General features: G+C 37.5%; 1 protein-coding gene across 4 annotated transcripts in view; it reads left to right on the top strand.

The window, feature by feature from the left end:
* Nucleotides 1-16,227, top strand: part of STAU2 (staufen double-stranded RNA binding protein 2) — a 313,767-nt gene that overhangs the window by 112,681 nt on the left and 184,859 nt on the right. For all 4 annotated transcript variants that reach the window (XM_040625538.1, XM_040625537.1, XM_008710800.2 and 1 more), the window contains 3 exons: nucleotides 8,391-8,550; nucleotides 9,781-9,888; nucleotides 12,664-12,876. In XM_040625538.1, coding sequence (XP_040481472.1) covers nucleotides 8,391-8,550; nucleotides 9,781-9,888; nucleotides 12,664-12,876 — 481 coding nt within the window. The remainder of the gene's footprint in view (nucleotides 1-8,390; nucleotides 8,551-9,780; nucleotides 9,889-12,663; nucleotides 12,877-16,227) is intronic.

The raw sequence follows: 16,227 nt of genomic DNA, 5'->3' as shown, positions 1-16,227 counted from the left end.
TTTTTTTTATTTCTTATTTTTATTTTTTTTTAAGATTTTATTTATTTATTTGACAGCGAGAGAGGGACAGCCAGCGAGAGAGGGAACACAAGCAGGGGGAGTGGGAGAGGAAGAAGCAGGCTCCCAGTGGAGGAGCCTGACATGGGGCTCGATCCCAGGACTCTGGGATCACGCCCTGAGCCGAAGGCAGACGCTTAACGACTGAGCCACTCAGGCGCCCCTCTCAGTTCCTTTTTAAAATTTCTTTTTGGTGTATGTATACATACATACATTGCTAGATATGTGTCTATATATATCTAGGAATGGGATTGCTGGATCAAATGGTAATTCTGTTTAACGTTTTAAGGAACTGCCAGACTGCTTTCCACCGTGGCTGCCTGACTATGGCCATCCTAGTGGGGGTGCAGTAGTATGTCATTGAGCTTTTGGTCTGCAATTCCCTAATGGAACATCGACATTTAAGCAGGGGCTTCAGAAACGTTAAGAGAGGAGACAAAGAATGAGAGAGGAGTAAGACTGTAGCCAGCATCATCTCCTGGACTTATAGTGCCCCCAAGAATTCTCTTTGGTAATCAGTGTGACCATTGGTTTCTTTTTTTTTTTTTTTTTAAGATTTTATTTATTTATTTGACAGAGATAGAGACAGCCAGCGAGAGAGGGAACACAAGCAGGGGGAGTGGGAGAGGAAGAAGCAGGCTCATAGCGGAAGAGCCTGATGTGGGGCTCGATCCCACAACGCCGGGATCACGCCCTGAACCGAAGGCAGACGCTTAACCGCTGTGCCACCCAGGCGCCCCAACCATTGGTTTCTTTTTTTAAAAATAATCTTTATTTATTTATTTGAGAGAGAGAGAGAGAGCATGAGTGAAGGGCAGAGGGAGAAGCAGACTCCCCACTGGGCAGGGAGCCCAATGCGGGTCTTGATCCCAGGACCCCGGGATCATGACCTGAGCCAAAGGCAGACACTTAACTGACTGAGCCACCCAGGCACACTGCGACCATTGGTTTCTTATGTCTACTTTGACTTAAATTGCCTTAAGTGCCAAGTCTGGCATGACCTTTCCATAGTTTATAGTTAGTACCTCTGCAGTTTATGGTGCTCATTTATCTAGTTCATCCAGAGACAGCAAGTGTAGAGGTTAAGATCATGGGCTCTGGAGTGAGACTGCTTGGATTTAAATGTTAGCTCAAGGGGGGGTGGCCTTGAGCAAGGTGACTTATCTCTCCCTCATTTCCTTATGTTTTTACAAGTTGGTCTTGTTATGGTGACTGAGATTAGTATGCACAGTGTTTGGAATAGTGCTTGACACATAGTGAGTGCTTTGTATGTTTTGTTGTAATCATCATAATGGTGATGGTGATGCTGATGTTGATGATGGTGATGATGATTTAGCTAGATAATCATTTAGGAAAGGGGCAAGGATAGGTTTATGCTGGATCGAAGTGTAGGATTGAGGGTGGTGATTGTGTATTTACAAAATGGGGCTCTTGGATAACATGCTGTGCTTTCCATAGTTTTATTGTGGTACTAGTATTAGTGACACAGTACAGGTTATTTACTCTTGTGGATTATATTCTGTATTCCACAGGCCATTCTACTAATTTATCAGATTTACATTTGGAACGTAGATTTACCATTATTTAAATGGATGGGGACTAGACTTACTTCAGTTAATTTTCTTCTTCTTCTTCTTCTTCTTCTTCTCCTTCTTTTGTTTTATGCTGTAGTACAACCATATTATTTTTAAAAATTTGAAATTATGAAAGATCATCATTTTTAATTCCGTCACTTCAAAGCATTCTGTCCTAGTTTCTAGTACATGTTTTTGTATTTTCCCCTGGGCATTTTAAACATAATTATAATAATTCTACAAATAGAATAGACTATCCCTACCCTCCTTTAAAGCTTATTTTCCGCTGCCCTGTGAATCTTTTTTAATAGGTTCTAATTTTTGAAATTCTTCAAGACTTAACATTTAGATCCCATAAAAGATATATTTCCAAAATTTATAGATGTGAATAGAGAAAGAACCCTCTCCTATCTAGACGTTTTATATACATACAAGCTTGAAAGTGTGCCAAGGACTATTTTATAGCTTTATGATAAAACCTATTATTTTTCTATAGCAAGTAAAAAGAATGCTTAGCAGTGCCAAAATGTGTACAAAGAGTCAAAATAATCAACATGTCATTTGAATTCTAAGTTTTGGCCTTGAGAGGTCTTTAAACATAGATTCTGCAAATATTTTACAGATAAGTAAACTGAGATAGAAAGATTAAGTGACATTTCTGTTTTCAGTCAATGTTAGAAATAAACAGAGAAATCCAAAGCCTCTCCTTATTAGATGAGAAGATAACTTGTTCATATATTTTAGGACATAAACCTGTAGAGGAGATATGAATGCTTAAGCTGGGTTGAGATTTATGAATAATGCTATCAAATAAAATGAGGCAATTATTTTTCAATTTTTAAAAGTTCTCATGTTATTTGGAATATGTCTTTCTCACCTTGTAAAAATGATACTTAGGAAAGTGGAGATGTTAGAGAGTAAGGCAGTCACCGAATGGTAGGGATGACACATGGCTTTCAGTTCAAACTTACACAAAAGGAGTCTACAAAGAGGGCATTAATGAAGTAAGTTTAGGGAGGGTGGCAAGGATAGATGGTATGGAAACTTGTTATAACCGACTACCAAATAGAAGTATAAGAACAAGACTGTGTATATTCTTCTAAGGATGCTTATATAAGAATACAAAATCTTCCCTTAACTCAAAAATCAAAACAAGACTGTATAAGGAGTGTCAAGTGCTAATTCAAAGGAACTAAATATATATCCTTTCTTCAGTGCTGTATTGACTTTTGATGTCTTGAAGATAGGCCAAATCTAAAGACTTTTTTGAGGCTCTAAAGAAAGGGAAGATTCTTTTTTATTTTGTTTGAAATTTTATTTGTTTATCTTTTGTAAGACTTCCGGTGGACAGAAGACAAAGTGGCATGGGAGGGGAAAAGTCCTTACAAGCAGCCTTTATTAAATTAGACTATTAGCAGTGTGACACACGATGCCATTATTCTTACTTTTCACCCTTGATAAGTTAGTCAGTTGTGTCTCTTTTTTGGTCCTGCTTGGCTTGACATACCATAAAAACATAGGATTTCATTATGGAGGTCTCTTTGTTTCAGCAGCTATTAAGTAAAATGCCTCTGAAGTCTATCAGTGGACCTTTGGTTTAGAAAGAACTCTTGCATTAGGTTCTCTAGCCTACCAGGGACGTAGCCAATTTTAATAAACAAATGGGAACATGAAAATAAAAGAGGATAAAGCAGATTTTTTAGGAAGCGACTTAAGACTTGTTTCCTGAACTCTGAAGTTAGACTTCGGTTTGATTCCTCACAACTGTGTTGGGGACATTTGTTACCTCTCATGGTGACCATGGGGACATCTATCTCACCCGGCTGCTGTGAGATTAAATGAGAGAGAGAGAGGAAAACTAACCATGGTGCTGTATGTGGTCTCTTGCTTGCGTGGAGCTTGAAGTCATCCTCAAATCACATAAGCTGTATTGTAGGCTATAGTGATACCACAGAGCCATGGTTCTCAGACTTAGTATGAAAGACTCCCCAGGGAATCTTATTAAAATGAGGGTTCTTGTTCTGTCCCCAGAGCCCGATTTAGCAGATCAGGGGTGGAGCACAGGAATATACATCTTTAACAAGCACTGAGTATAATTCTAATGAATTATATTCATGTATATTTGCACTTGCAAAATACATTTTAGATCCTGTGGGTAGAAGCCCTTTGAACCTGAAACTTTAATAGCCTGGATGGGTGAGTTTTCATGGCCCATCTTTTAACAGTAATCACTATGGGAATGTAAAAATTGACCACAAAATTCTCATTGAGAAAAATCAAAAATAGGAATGTAAGATTAGGTAAATATCTGCTAATTTTTAGAAATATGTATATCACTTGTTAAAAGTACTTTACCAAAAATGAGCTTAATGTTTGAAATAAATATAGAAAAGTACTTCTCTTTAGAACACATCAGCCTTCAAAGTTAATAAACTTTGAGTGTTTCTTTAGCAAAGGAAAAAAATAATTAGAGACCAGGACCTAACATACGAAGTGACTTTCTGCATTGTCTCTCCTATAACTGAGGCTGGGTGCCATTATCGAGGGTACTCTGGCTAATCTTAATTGTCGTGTTGATATGAGGAGATGTGATATATAAGATAAACCACATGGGGTAGAATAGTAAGAATCATTTCTAAGTTAGAGGATGGAATGAAACTAGAATGAAACAAGTCAGGCATTTGGTCTTGGTATTTTCTGTTGCTAGTGCTAGAGTAGTTTACTTTTTCTGTTAAAATACGACAAACCTAATTTTTCCTCTGATAGTTACACAGTATAATACACATATACATATGTATCCACATGCATACACGTACACATATATAGAGCCATGTCTGATGGCTAAAAAGGAAGAGGCCCCAAGGGCTCTTTAGTGTGCAATTAATATTTTGGTCAGAAAATCAGTAGATTGTTTCAGTATGGTTATGTGTTATGACATCATATTCCAGTAAAGTCATAATGAACAGAAATTTTGTTTGTCTCTGTGGCAAACCGAAATGAGTTTTGTAATTGTCAGCAGGCCTTAGTGATTATAGTGGCGCCCACTCCCTCTACTGTAGTTAAAGGTCTGTTAGCATTCCAGTTGTGGACCTCTGTTTTCAGAAGTGTATAATTAATTGTAAACATTTGCTCTATGGTGAAAGCTTGCCATAAAAGATCTTAGTACAGGAGTAAATTTCTGATTTCAGGTTGTTTGTTTTAAAGTTTTATAGCGGAACAAGTTAAAAATATGCATGGCATTCTGTGTAGGTGGAAACCTGAATTTTGTGGTATACAAAATGAAGATAACCTGCATTTATTACATTAGTCTGTTAAGATACCTGCGTCAAGGGGATCTAAACTAGTAGGAAAGTGCACTTCAGGAATGCAGTAAGAAATTGTGCACCTCAGTGTACTACTTATTGTAATCAAAGAGCAAAACAGATTGTGGTTTTTAATGCTTTTTAGTCTTTGCATATTAAAAGTCTTTTACCATAAGTGATTTTTTCTTCCTTTAGCTTTTTTATATTTGCCAATTAAAAATGAAAACATATGACATAATAAAAACAGATTTAAAATACTTTATCTTAAAGTAATAGAAAACTGTGGGCCAAGAAAATTGTCTTTAAGAATTTAAAACAGCGACTGTTACTTTTTTTTCATGCTCTGGATTTCTCCACGAACGTTTGACACTGTTCATTTCCCTGACATTGTGCGGTAATTTCTTTTCTAACTCTGACCCTCTTTCATCTCCTTCACTGCCGTCTATTATTTCCCCTGCCTTTTGATCATGGGCCTCAATCAGATCCCAGCCTCAGGCTCTCTTTTTTGGTTCCTTTACACTTACCCTTTCCAGGTGCTTATCCGCTCACATGGTTTCAATTACTGCCACCCAGATCCGCATCTTCAGTGCTGACGTACCTTTTCTAGTCCTTTACCTTCTGTAAACCTCCCTAATTAGTCCCATCTGCTTGGTGAATTCTTGTACTACGGGCTCTGCCCAGTTTATCTCAGGGTGAATATGGAACACTGCTCTTTGGCTGTCCAGTAATCATCCAGAACTTAGTAGGACTTCAGTTGGACTTCCCTTTGCTTGGAACAGACATTTTTCAGCACTGGAGTGATTTTAACTTAATTCTTTGGCATTACATTGTAAATCCACCATTGCGTCAAAATCAGTCCTTTTTAGTTTTGTTAAATTGCCCAATTCAGTGGTCTTAGTTCTCAGTCATCATTTTACTTGATCTGTGAGTATATAATTTGACACAGTTGACCACTCCCTCCTCCTAGATAGACTTTTTCCCATTTGGTTTTTAGGAAGGACACTGTGCTTGCCTGGTTTTTCTCCTGGTTTTTCTCCTGTTACTCCTTCCCACAGAGTTCTCACTGTCTTGTGGTTTTAAAGATTTTATTTATTTATTTTTGTGAGAGAGAGGGCAAACGAGTGAGCACGAGTGAGGGCGGGGGGAGGGAGAAGCAGATTTTCCGCAGAGCAGGGAGCCCGATGTGGGACTTGATCCCAGGACCCTGGGATCATGACCTGAGCCGAAGGCAGATGCTTAACTGACTGAGCCACCCAGGCGACCCTGTCTTGTGGCTTTAAATTCCAGAGAGAGAGAGAGAGAGAGAGAGAGATGATCCCAAATTTTATATTCATTTTGGACCTCTTCCCTAGAGTCCAGACTCAGAAATCTGACTGTTCATTTGACATCTCCACTCGGATGTCTAAACAAGCTGAATAATTTAACATTTCCAAACCAGAGCTGCTGATATCCATGCCCAACAAACAAATCCTTCTGCAGTCTTCACCAGTTCACTGTATGGGTACTCTCTCTTCCACTTGTTCAGCTCAGGAACCTTGGGGTCATCCTTGACTCCTCTCTCATATTCCATAATTAATCCTTGGGTAAACCCTATCTGTTCTACTTACTATTATTATTTTTTTGTTTGAAGATTTTATTTACTTATTGAGAGAGAGAGAGAGCATGCACACAGGAGAGGGCAGGGGCAGAGGGAGAGAGGATCTCAGCCAGACTCCCTGCTGAGCACAGAGCCCAGTGTGGGGCTTCATCCGTGACCCTGAGATCATGACCTGAGCTGAAATCAAGAGTCGGATGCTAGACCAACTGAGCCACCTGGACACGGCCCCCCACCCCGGTCTCTACTTTTGAAATTCATTCTGAATCCCACTGCTTCTCATTACTTGCCCTGCTGCCACCCCAGTTCAGGCCCCTATTGCTTTTCTCCTGTATTATTGTAGTAGTCTCCTGATAGATCTCCTTGCTTCCATTATCATTTGCCTGCAGTCTGTTCTCAACATACTAGTCAGGTGATCCTTCCAAAAAAGTTGCTTCTCTTCAAACCTTCTAGTGGCTGGCCATTTCACTCAGGATAAATCCTTACAATAATTTCTAGGTAAGGCCCTATGGAATCTGGCTACTACTTTTCATTTCTTAACTTTTCTTTCCTGATCCCTCCGCTGTAGCCAGATAGGCATCTTCTGAATTACTTGAATGTGCTTGGCACACTGCTGCCCCGGAGCTTTTGCACTCGCTGTTTTCTCTCCCTCAAGTACACTGTTCCAGATATCTGGGTGGCTTCCTCCCTCACATATTTTAGATCTTTACACAATTGTCATCTTCTCAGTGAGACCCTCCCTGGCCACCCTAAAACCCACCTCCCTGATACTTCTGACATCTCCTTTTTCTGTTTAACTTAGAGCTCTAACATACTAGATATTCTGCATATTACCTTATTCGTCATCTGTCTTACCCAGTACAATGTGTTTTTGTTCACTGTCATATTCCCTTATCATAAAGAATGGCCTCCATAAATAATTGTTGAATTAATGAATTTTATTGCGTATCCTCTTAATATTTTCTTAATTTCTTTTACTTTGTTCTTTCTTCATTATCCTCTCATATTTGCATCACTGCTGCTTTCTAGTTGTGACTCCTTACTTCAGTCATTAAACACAAACCTGCTAAAAATTTTCTCTTTAAATATATTTTATTGCAGTATTGCTTATCTGCTTAAGAATTGGCTTACCTCCCCATTCTTTCTTCTGTTCAGTCTGATCTTACTACTTGGCAAAGTACTTATTCCTTTGGAATGGAGTACTAGCTCCATCTCTGTCTCTCCCGTGTCTGGCCATAACTGTCTTCTGCTGAAGTCACAGTGCTCTGCGTGCTATCCCCTAAATGGGCTTGCTTGTCTCTTGCCTCTGTTGTGGCTCCCCTTCAGTACCAGACCATTTGGCTCACATCTGTCAAAATCTGACTGAAAACTGAAAACTTCTTAGTAAAAGTTTTCCGTGATAAAATTGAATAATTTTTACTATATTATGTTTAATATTGTTTCTATAATATGCTTTTCATGGAGAAATAGATCTATAGCTATATTGATTCATATTTTATCATTTATAAATACATTTGTGTGGTTAATACTTGACTGGGGTGAATACATTATATGGTTGCTATCATTTTCAAGAAAACAGATGTTACTAATGGGGGCGCCTGGGTGGGTCAATCGTTAAGCGTCTGCCTTCAGCTCAGGGCGTGATCCCAGGGTCCTGGGATCAAGCCCCACATCAGGCTCCTTGATCCACTGGGAAGCCTGCTTCTTTCTCTCCTACTCCCCCTGCTTGTGTTCCCTCTCTCACTGGCTGTCTCTCTCTCTGTCAAATAAATAAATAAAATCTTAAAAAAAAAAAAGATGTTACTAATGATTACAGAATGGTTTTATTGAACTAACATCAATATTTTTATTTTCTTATTTTAGGTATCATTGCCCAATGCCCAAGATCTTTTATGTTCAGCTGACTGTAGGAAATAATGAATTTTTTGGGGAAGGAAAGACTCGACAAGCTGCTAGACACAATGCTGCAATGAAAGCCCTTCAAGCACTGCAGAATGAACCTATTCCAGAAAAATCACCTCAGGTATGTTACTGCCACCTGTGACAGTCTCTTCCTTGTAAGTTCCCCAGTGAGATTATTGGTAAGACAAATAAATGCATTTTTAAAAATAAAAGGAATAATCTCTTCTGATCGGCAAGAATATTAGCGTGGTGACCCGCTGTGATTTGCTTCTCAGTTCACCTGTCTACTGTACTAGACTCACATGTTCCTGCTAGGATGACCTTACCTCTGAGAACTTCGGTTCACCTATGGAGTTTACTTCTCAGGCAGCACAGGACTTGGGGATGTAAACAAGGATGAGAAATAGCATTCATTTACCTTTCATTTAATGCTTATGAGCATAGATTACATTGTGTTCATTTAGAATCAAGGAGTTTAAAGTGGAACAGATTTTCGTGGATTTTTTTCAGTCCTACTTTATTTTACAGACCAAGATATTGAGGCTGATGTTGAGTAATTGCACCCATTCCCATGGCTTCGACTGCCTTTTCTGTTGATTTCAAAATGGTATCTCTGGCTCAAACATGCCTTATAAGTCACCTTCTTATTGAGTAGTAATTGCAAATGGTTCCGTTCACCCCTACATTTCCCCTGCCCTCAAACCTCTTGTCCTGCCCCTTTGAGATTCATCTTATAGTTAATGGCTGACTTAGGTGTTTTTCTCCTTGTATACTTTCATTATGACTCTTATCTGTTTGCTTCTCTGTTTTCACACTAAGTCATAAGTTTCTTGGCAGTAGGAATACTGTCTCTTGACCTTTTTATCTCTAATACCCTGTGTTCAGCTTATATGAATCTCGTCGAAAGTATGTGTTAAAGAAGTGAATAACTAAATTGGTGCCAGAGCCAGACAGAGCTCCAGACTCCTGATATGTGTCCTATAAATGTTATATAATTTAGTCTTTACAGGAGATTAAATAGCATATTAGAATATCAGGGAAAGTGGTGTGGGGGGGGAGGGGGATAGACATCTCTAAAGAGAATTGAGTCTGGGGACATAGGATAAACTCAAATTAGTAGATGGTGAGTAAAAGATTTCTACACTCAGCATTTATCCTTCCACTTTTAGCAAAAAAAAAAAACAAAACCCTAAAAATTAAATCACAAAAAGCCTCGCAGCAAAGCCCACAACTCTTGTGGTTATGGTTTCTTGTTTCTTACTGTATTTTAAATAGTCCCTCTTGATTGTAGAATATATGTACAGTTTGTTACAAAGTGAAGATTCATTGTCTCCTGTTTTTTGTGATTTAGAATGGCGAATCAGGAAAAGAAATGGATGATGACAAAGATGCGAATAAATCTGAGATCAGCTTAGTGTTTGAAATTGCTCTGAAGCGAAATATGCCCGTCAGTTTTGAGGTATGTGCTCAGCAGTGATCTTCCCTTTTTCTTCCCTGCTCCTGTTTAAAATAAACAAACAAACAAACTAACTTGCATACTAGTATCCTGAAAGAGTTAATGTGCTTCCTTATGTTCAGACTCTCCATCATGAAATCATACAGGCCCTGGGGAAAATAGAACTTACTATAATATCATGGATTTCTGCTAATCTCTTTGGCTTTTCTGTATTAAATAATTTGTATATATGGCATTTTAATTTTCAACATGAAATTAATTTTCTGAGTATAAGATAATTTGTAGTAAGGTTTGGTGTTTTTAATAGGATTAAATTGAAAGTATACAAGTTAATAGTGACATGTATATATTACTACTAAATTCTTCTAAATTTGTGGAATCAAAATAGGTTTAAATTTAACTTTTACAAATAAATCACTAAGAAGTAATTAAGCAGCTCTCCATTTTACAACCAGATAAACATGTCACCAAATGTTTTTAAAATGTGAAATTTTTATTAAAAGGGAAAAATTTTTTTTTTTTAAGATTTTATTTATTTATTTGACAGAGATAGAGACAGCCAGCGAGAGAGGGAACACAAGCAGGGGGAGTGGGAGAGGAAGAAGCAGGCTCCCAGCGGAGGAGCCTGATGTGGGGCTCGATCCCGTAACGCCAGGATCACGCCCTGAGCCGAAGGCAGACGCTTAACCGCTGTGCCACCCAGGCGCCCCAAAAGGGAAAAATTTTAAATTATTGTAATACCTCCTTCATTAAGAAGTCCCTAATTTTGTAACTCAGATATCTAGAAAATAGGCAAGATCCAGGGAATAAGCTGAAACAGTCATGGAGTAGCCTTCAAATTATGGATGTTCGCCAACTAGAAAGCTCCCACATTTTATTTACTGGCAAGACCAACCGACCTCAACCGAGAACCTATCTCCTTAGACACAGTTCTCCTCAGTTGGGTTATCTGATCTCTCACCCTGTGGCAGATTAAAAGCAGCAAAATGAGGAAGGCAGGGATGCAAGGTACTTGAGGGCCTGATCGTCTCAGCAAGAAATGGTAGGGCAAATATAGAAGAGCTATCAAAAGCAATTGCAAATACTCAAAAGTTATTGGAACATGGGCTTTTAAAGGCTACAATGAATAGAACAGTTTTATGTCTTAGAAGTCCTTGGAAGCATCAGTATATTATAGTATAGAATATTTGGTTTTCATAATGCTGATCTAATGTGAGCAATAAAAAGTCAGATATTTAGTATTCTCTGTTAAGTCAGTTAAGTATATAGTTTTTTTTTAAATTGAAGAGGCTATCCATCAAAGGAGTTAAAATAAACGGTTTTGACTGTGTTTCAACTAGTAAACTTAAATTACATGAAAGTATGCTTGTATGCTTATCACAAGTTTCTTTCTTTCTTTTTTTTTTAAATGGGTAGGTTTTGTATTTAGTTCGCTTTGCTGGGATAAATAGAATTACATGTTACAGCTGACAAAGGAAGGATAAGGCAGATGTTACATAAATTCACATTAGTGTTTACACTTATGTTGTTATAAAACCATGAATCAAATAGGCACATTCAGTATTTATTTGTGATTTTATGGTGGATTCTTCAGTCTTTGTTGAAAGGCATGATCTAAGTGGTACAAGTTAATAAATAGTCTGCACCTAGAATTCATAATATTTCTTTATCCTTATATTTCATGGGGAGCGAGGGGAGATGACCAGGAATCTCTCTTTTTTTTTATTTTAATGTTTTTTTATTATATTATGTTAGTCACCATACAGTACATCCCTGGTTTCTGATGTAAAGTTCGATGATTCATTAGTTGCATATAACACCCAGTGCACCATGCAATACGTGCCCTCCTTACTTATCACAAGTTTCTTATCCCCAATTATGTTGGATTATTGAGATACTGTGTTGTTTTCCTTTTCCTTTTCTAATTGGTATCTAATATTAGAAGACAATTTCAATATAAAGTTAAATGGTAAACTATTTAACCAAGTAGGATATCTTTTATAGGTCAGAATTTTGAAGGAGAATAAAGTTTTGACCATTTGGGTTTTGGAAGGCATCTTTCCTCCAAAAGCTGGCATAGTTTAAAGAACACATTAATACAGGGTTTAGGAATATTCACAGCTGACAGATTCATAATCCATTACTCTAGAAAGATAGGTATTTTTTATGGCATGTCTACTTACCTTTTTAAGATCATGTCGCAGAAAGTAAACATTCCTTTCTAGCTATCAGCCTTTGAAGCCTCCATCAAAAACAGGTTATTTTCACCCATAAGTTACTTTTGAGAGCCTTCCACCTGAAGGATGCTTTATGGGCTAAAGAACTCTGGGAAGAAGTAGTGTTGTACTTCAGTAACTTACCCTTACAGAGAAGAAAGTAGAGATGTACACAGTTATATATAAATTACTGTTCTGGATGGTCTGTGTATCTAATCCAATATGGTATGTTTTATATTCTTAATTTTCTGTTCCATAAGAAAGTGGGTCACCATAATTTGATTTGCCTATTTTAAGCTAGTAAAATACAAATTTTGACTATGAATTGAATGTATTTATTTGGTTTTGGTTTTTTGTTCTTTCAACTTCAGTTCATTAAGCATCATAAGTATCATAAATGAATGTCCCTATATAATATCTACTTAACTTTATTAAAGAAATCTATAATTTTGGCATGATTCTTTATAATTTCAATTTTGATTACGGTATGAACATTTTAAAAAGGCTCATGTGATGAGAACATTTAAGTGCCTATATTAAATATTTTACTTATATTTTATAGGTTATTAAAGAAAGTGGACCCCCACATATGAAAAGCTTTGTTACTCGGGTGTCAGTGGGAGAGTTCTCTGCAGAAGGAGAGGGAAATAGCAAAAAACTCTCCAAGAAGCGCGCTGCCACCACCGTCTTACAGGAGCTTAAGAAACTTCCACCTCTTCCTGTGGTTGAAAAGCCAAAATTATTTTTTAAAAAACGCCCTAAAACAATAGTAAAGGTAAGTGTGTGCTTGTGAACACTGGTCAGTTTTGCTGTATAGATATTATGGTAACTCTAGATAAAAGTTTTTCCATGGGGCAGGCACCGACACCTATGGATTGTATCCAGCCCCAGAGTCAAGGGTGGCCCCAAACTATACATTTATAACAGTTCTGTTTTGTTTTTAGACACTGGACACCTGTGTTTGTTCATCAAATAATCCTACCTTCCATATTTGTAGTTTTCTGTAAAAAGATACTTTCTCATTCATGGTCACCTTTAGTGTAATTCTCATCAGGACTGTGTAAGGTAGATGACGTTACCCCTTTTTACAAGTAAGGTTTTATGAAACATGTTCAAAGAATTTGCTCGCTTTTATTCACCTGGGCTGTGGAGCAACTTGTACTACTCTGATCTCCAGTCCAGTGTTCTTTCTGCACACTAGGCTGCGGTGTAGTAACGTCCTGGGCTATCGTGGGATGGTGGTAGGTTGCAGAGTAATAACCGTATGACTAATACCAGTGCCGGTGACAGCAGCAGTGGCTGGTACCTATAAAGCACCGTGTCCCCCAGCACTTCATGTGCTTTATCACATCTAATCCTCCGAGCAGCCGGGTGAGGTAAGTGGTAGTATTTTGTTCCTATTCTTTCAGGCATGTATGCCTTGCCAAGAAGAAAACAGAGCACACACTTTTTCAAGATGTTGTAACTCTTTCTTTGACTAGAGCAGATTTTTTTTTGTTTACACTAACAACCACCACCACCACCAAAAAAGAAATGCGATGATTCAGCACTGAGTACAGGACACTGCCTGTGAGTGCTCAGTGTGTATGACACGCATGAGCTAGAGTCCCGCTCACAGAGAGAGCCTCCAGCTGCCAAGTCAGTGTAGACTTCTGGCTAGGTTCTCCAAATCAAGGATGACAAAACTGAAGCACGGTTAACCCTTGAACAACATGGGCTTGAACTGCATGAGTCCATCTATATGCAGATTTTTTCTATAAATGCAGTATAGTGAATGTATTTTCCTTATGATTTTCTTTTTCTTGTCTTCTTGTGGTTTTCTTAATAACATTTTTCTTCTACTTTAGTGTAAGAATATAGTATATAATACAGCGTACCGTACATGTGTTAATTCACTGTTTTATTTTTATCGGTAAGGCTTCTGGTCAACCGTAGGCTATTTGTAGTTAAGGTTTTGGGGAGTGAAAACAAAAAAACAAAAAGAAGTTATACATGGAGTTTTGACTGAGTGGGGCATCGGCACTCCCCCCTCAACATTATTCAGGGTCAGCTGTACATTTTATCTCTGATGAACCTCTTTTGTTTAGATTACACAATGGTACAACTACAGTATTTTTATAGATTTTCTGCCTTTTGCACCTTTGTTTTATTTAAAAATATGTGCATATGTATTTACATAATAAATAACTATATAAACACGTGTTCTTACTTTTTTTTTTAAAGATTTTATTTATTTATCTGACAGAGAGAGCGCACACGCACAAGCAGGGGGAGTGGCAGGCAGAGGGAGAGGGAGGAGCAGGCTCTCAGCTGAGCAAGGATCCCGATTGTGGGGCTCGATCCCAGGACGCTGAGATCATGACCTGAGGTGAAGGCAGACGCTTAACCAACTGAGCCACCCAGGCGCCCCATACACGTGTTGTTCTTAATGAATGCTGTCATTATCTCACTGAGAAGATGTAGGTTATGTGTTCCCTGAAATAGCATTCTACATCATATGTAAGGTAGACTAAAACTAAATGCCAAATAGACCCATTTATCATGAACCCTGTTGGTTCTGAGGGCTGGCTTTCATTCATATTCTCCAACCACATGGTTAGGAAGTAGGATATGGCTTTAAGAACATAACGTTTGGATTCAGTTTTGAGTGTGAATCCCTGTGACCTGAGCAATTTACCTAACTTTGCTAATCTTATATTTCTTTATTTATGAAAGTAGAAATAATAACTGAACTTGCTTCATAGGATTGTTATGTGTTAACTGAAATATATACAGAATGTGTTAGTAATTATTATTAAATATTTATTAACAATACAAATAATAAGTACTCGATAAAGATTAGCTATTGTTATTTTGTATCTAACTCTGCCTATTCACATTTTATATGTATGTGAATATATCCATGGTCTGTTTTCTTAAATATTTTTTAAATAATTTTCATTATTGAGGTATAGGAGAAATACAATGAAATATTAGTGTCAGGTGTATAATATATTGACTCAACAGTTCTACACATTACTGAGTACTTAGTCACTATCTGCCACTGTTTGTTGTTACAGTGTTATTGATTATATTTTCTATGCTATACTTTTCATCCCTGTACCTTATTTATTTTGTAACTGGAAGTTTTTAGCTCTTAATCCCATTCACCTATTTCGCCCATTCCCCTCCCCTCTGCCAACCACCAGCTTGTTTGTTCTCTGGATTAGTCTGTTTTTGTTTTTTTTGTCTTAAATCTTTTTATATATACAATAGCTTTTCCACAATGAAAGAACAGTGTTCTGCATTGGAATGGCAGTACAAAACTGTTCACAAACATTTCCATCTAATTTATTAAACTAAATCTAATCTTAGTAAGTTACAAATAATGCCATTAGGCTAGAAAAGATCTGTTCATTTTTATGGTAGGATATAAACATAACTCCTGTTTTAACTATAGCCATTAAAAGCAAGATTATTGTTTAAATGTTATTCCCCAGAGTGGGGATAAACAGTTGAATTCTCACAATTATTTGCTGCTACTTCTAGTATCTAAGTATGTTATTCCAGAACTTTCTTCGTATCCACCATTCAGATCTCAGCTTGAACTTAACTTCTTTAGGGAAGCCTTCTTCGTTCTCCCCTACTCCCAGATTAGCTTAGCCCCTTGCATTTTTCTTCACATACATCACACTTGGAATTATTTGTACCATGTCTGTCTTATGTTAAAATAAAACGTACAGACATCTTCTGAAATGGAAGGTTATTTTGAAGAAGCAGCATGCATACAGTGAGTTGGAATCTAGATAATTTTAAGTATGGTGGGCCAATATAGGGGTAGGTTGAAAGAATATCTTGGCTTTCAGTATTTTTATCCTTCCTTGTAGGTCTTATACATCTAGGCTCTACAGTTCCTTGTTATGCAGTAGAAGCAGAGAATAGACCATTGATGATTTACCTTGATTTTATTTAAAATAAAACATCACATTATTTTAATTTTCTTAATCATGCTGTGATATAGCTGTTATCCTGTTTTACAGATGGGATCCTTGATGTTTAAGAAACTTACCCAAGATCATGTAACAGTCAGGTTCCAGGTCCAGTCATGTCTGATTCCAGTGCCCATTGGAAACTGGTTGATTGTGAA

This window comes from Ursus maritimus, unplaced genomic scaffold, assembly GCF_017311325.1.
Source record: "Ursus maritimus isolate PB19 unplaced genomic scaffold, ASM1731132v1 scaffold_9, whole genome shotgun sequence".
NCBI classification, from domain to species: domain Eukaryota; kingdom Metazoa; phylum Chordata; class Mammalia; order Carnivora; family Ursidae; genus Ursus; species Ursus maritimus.
This window is presented reverse-complemented; position numbering and strand designations above follow the sequence as displayed.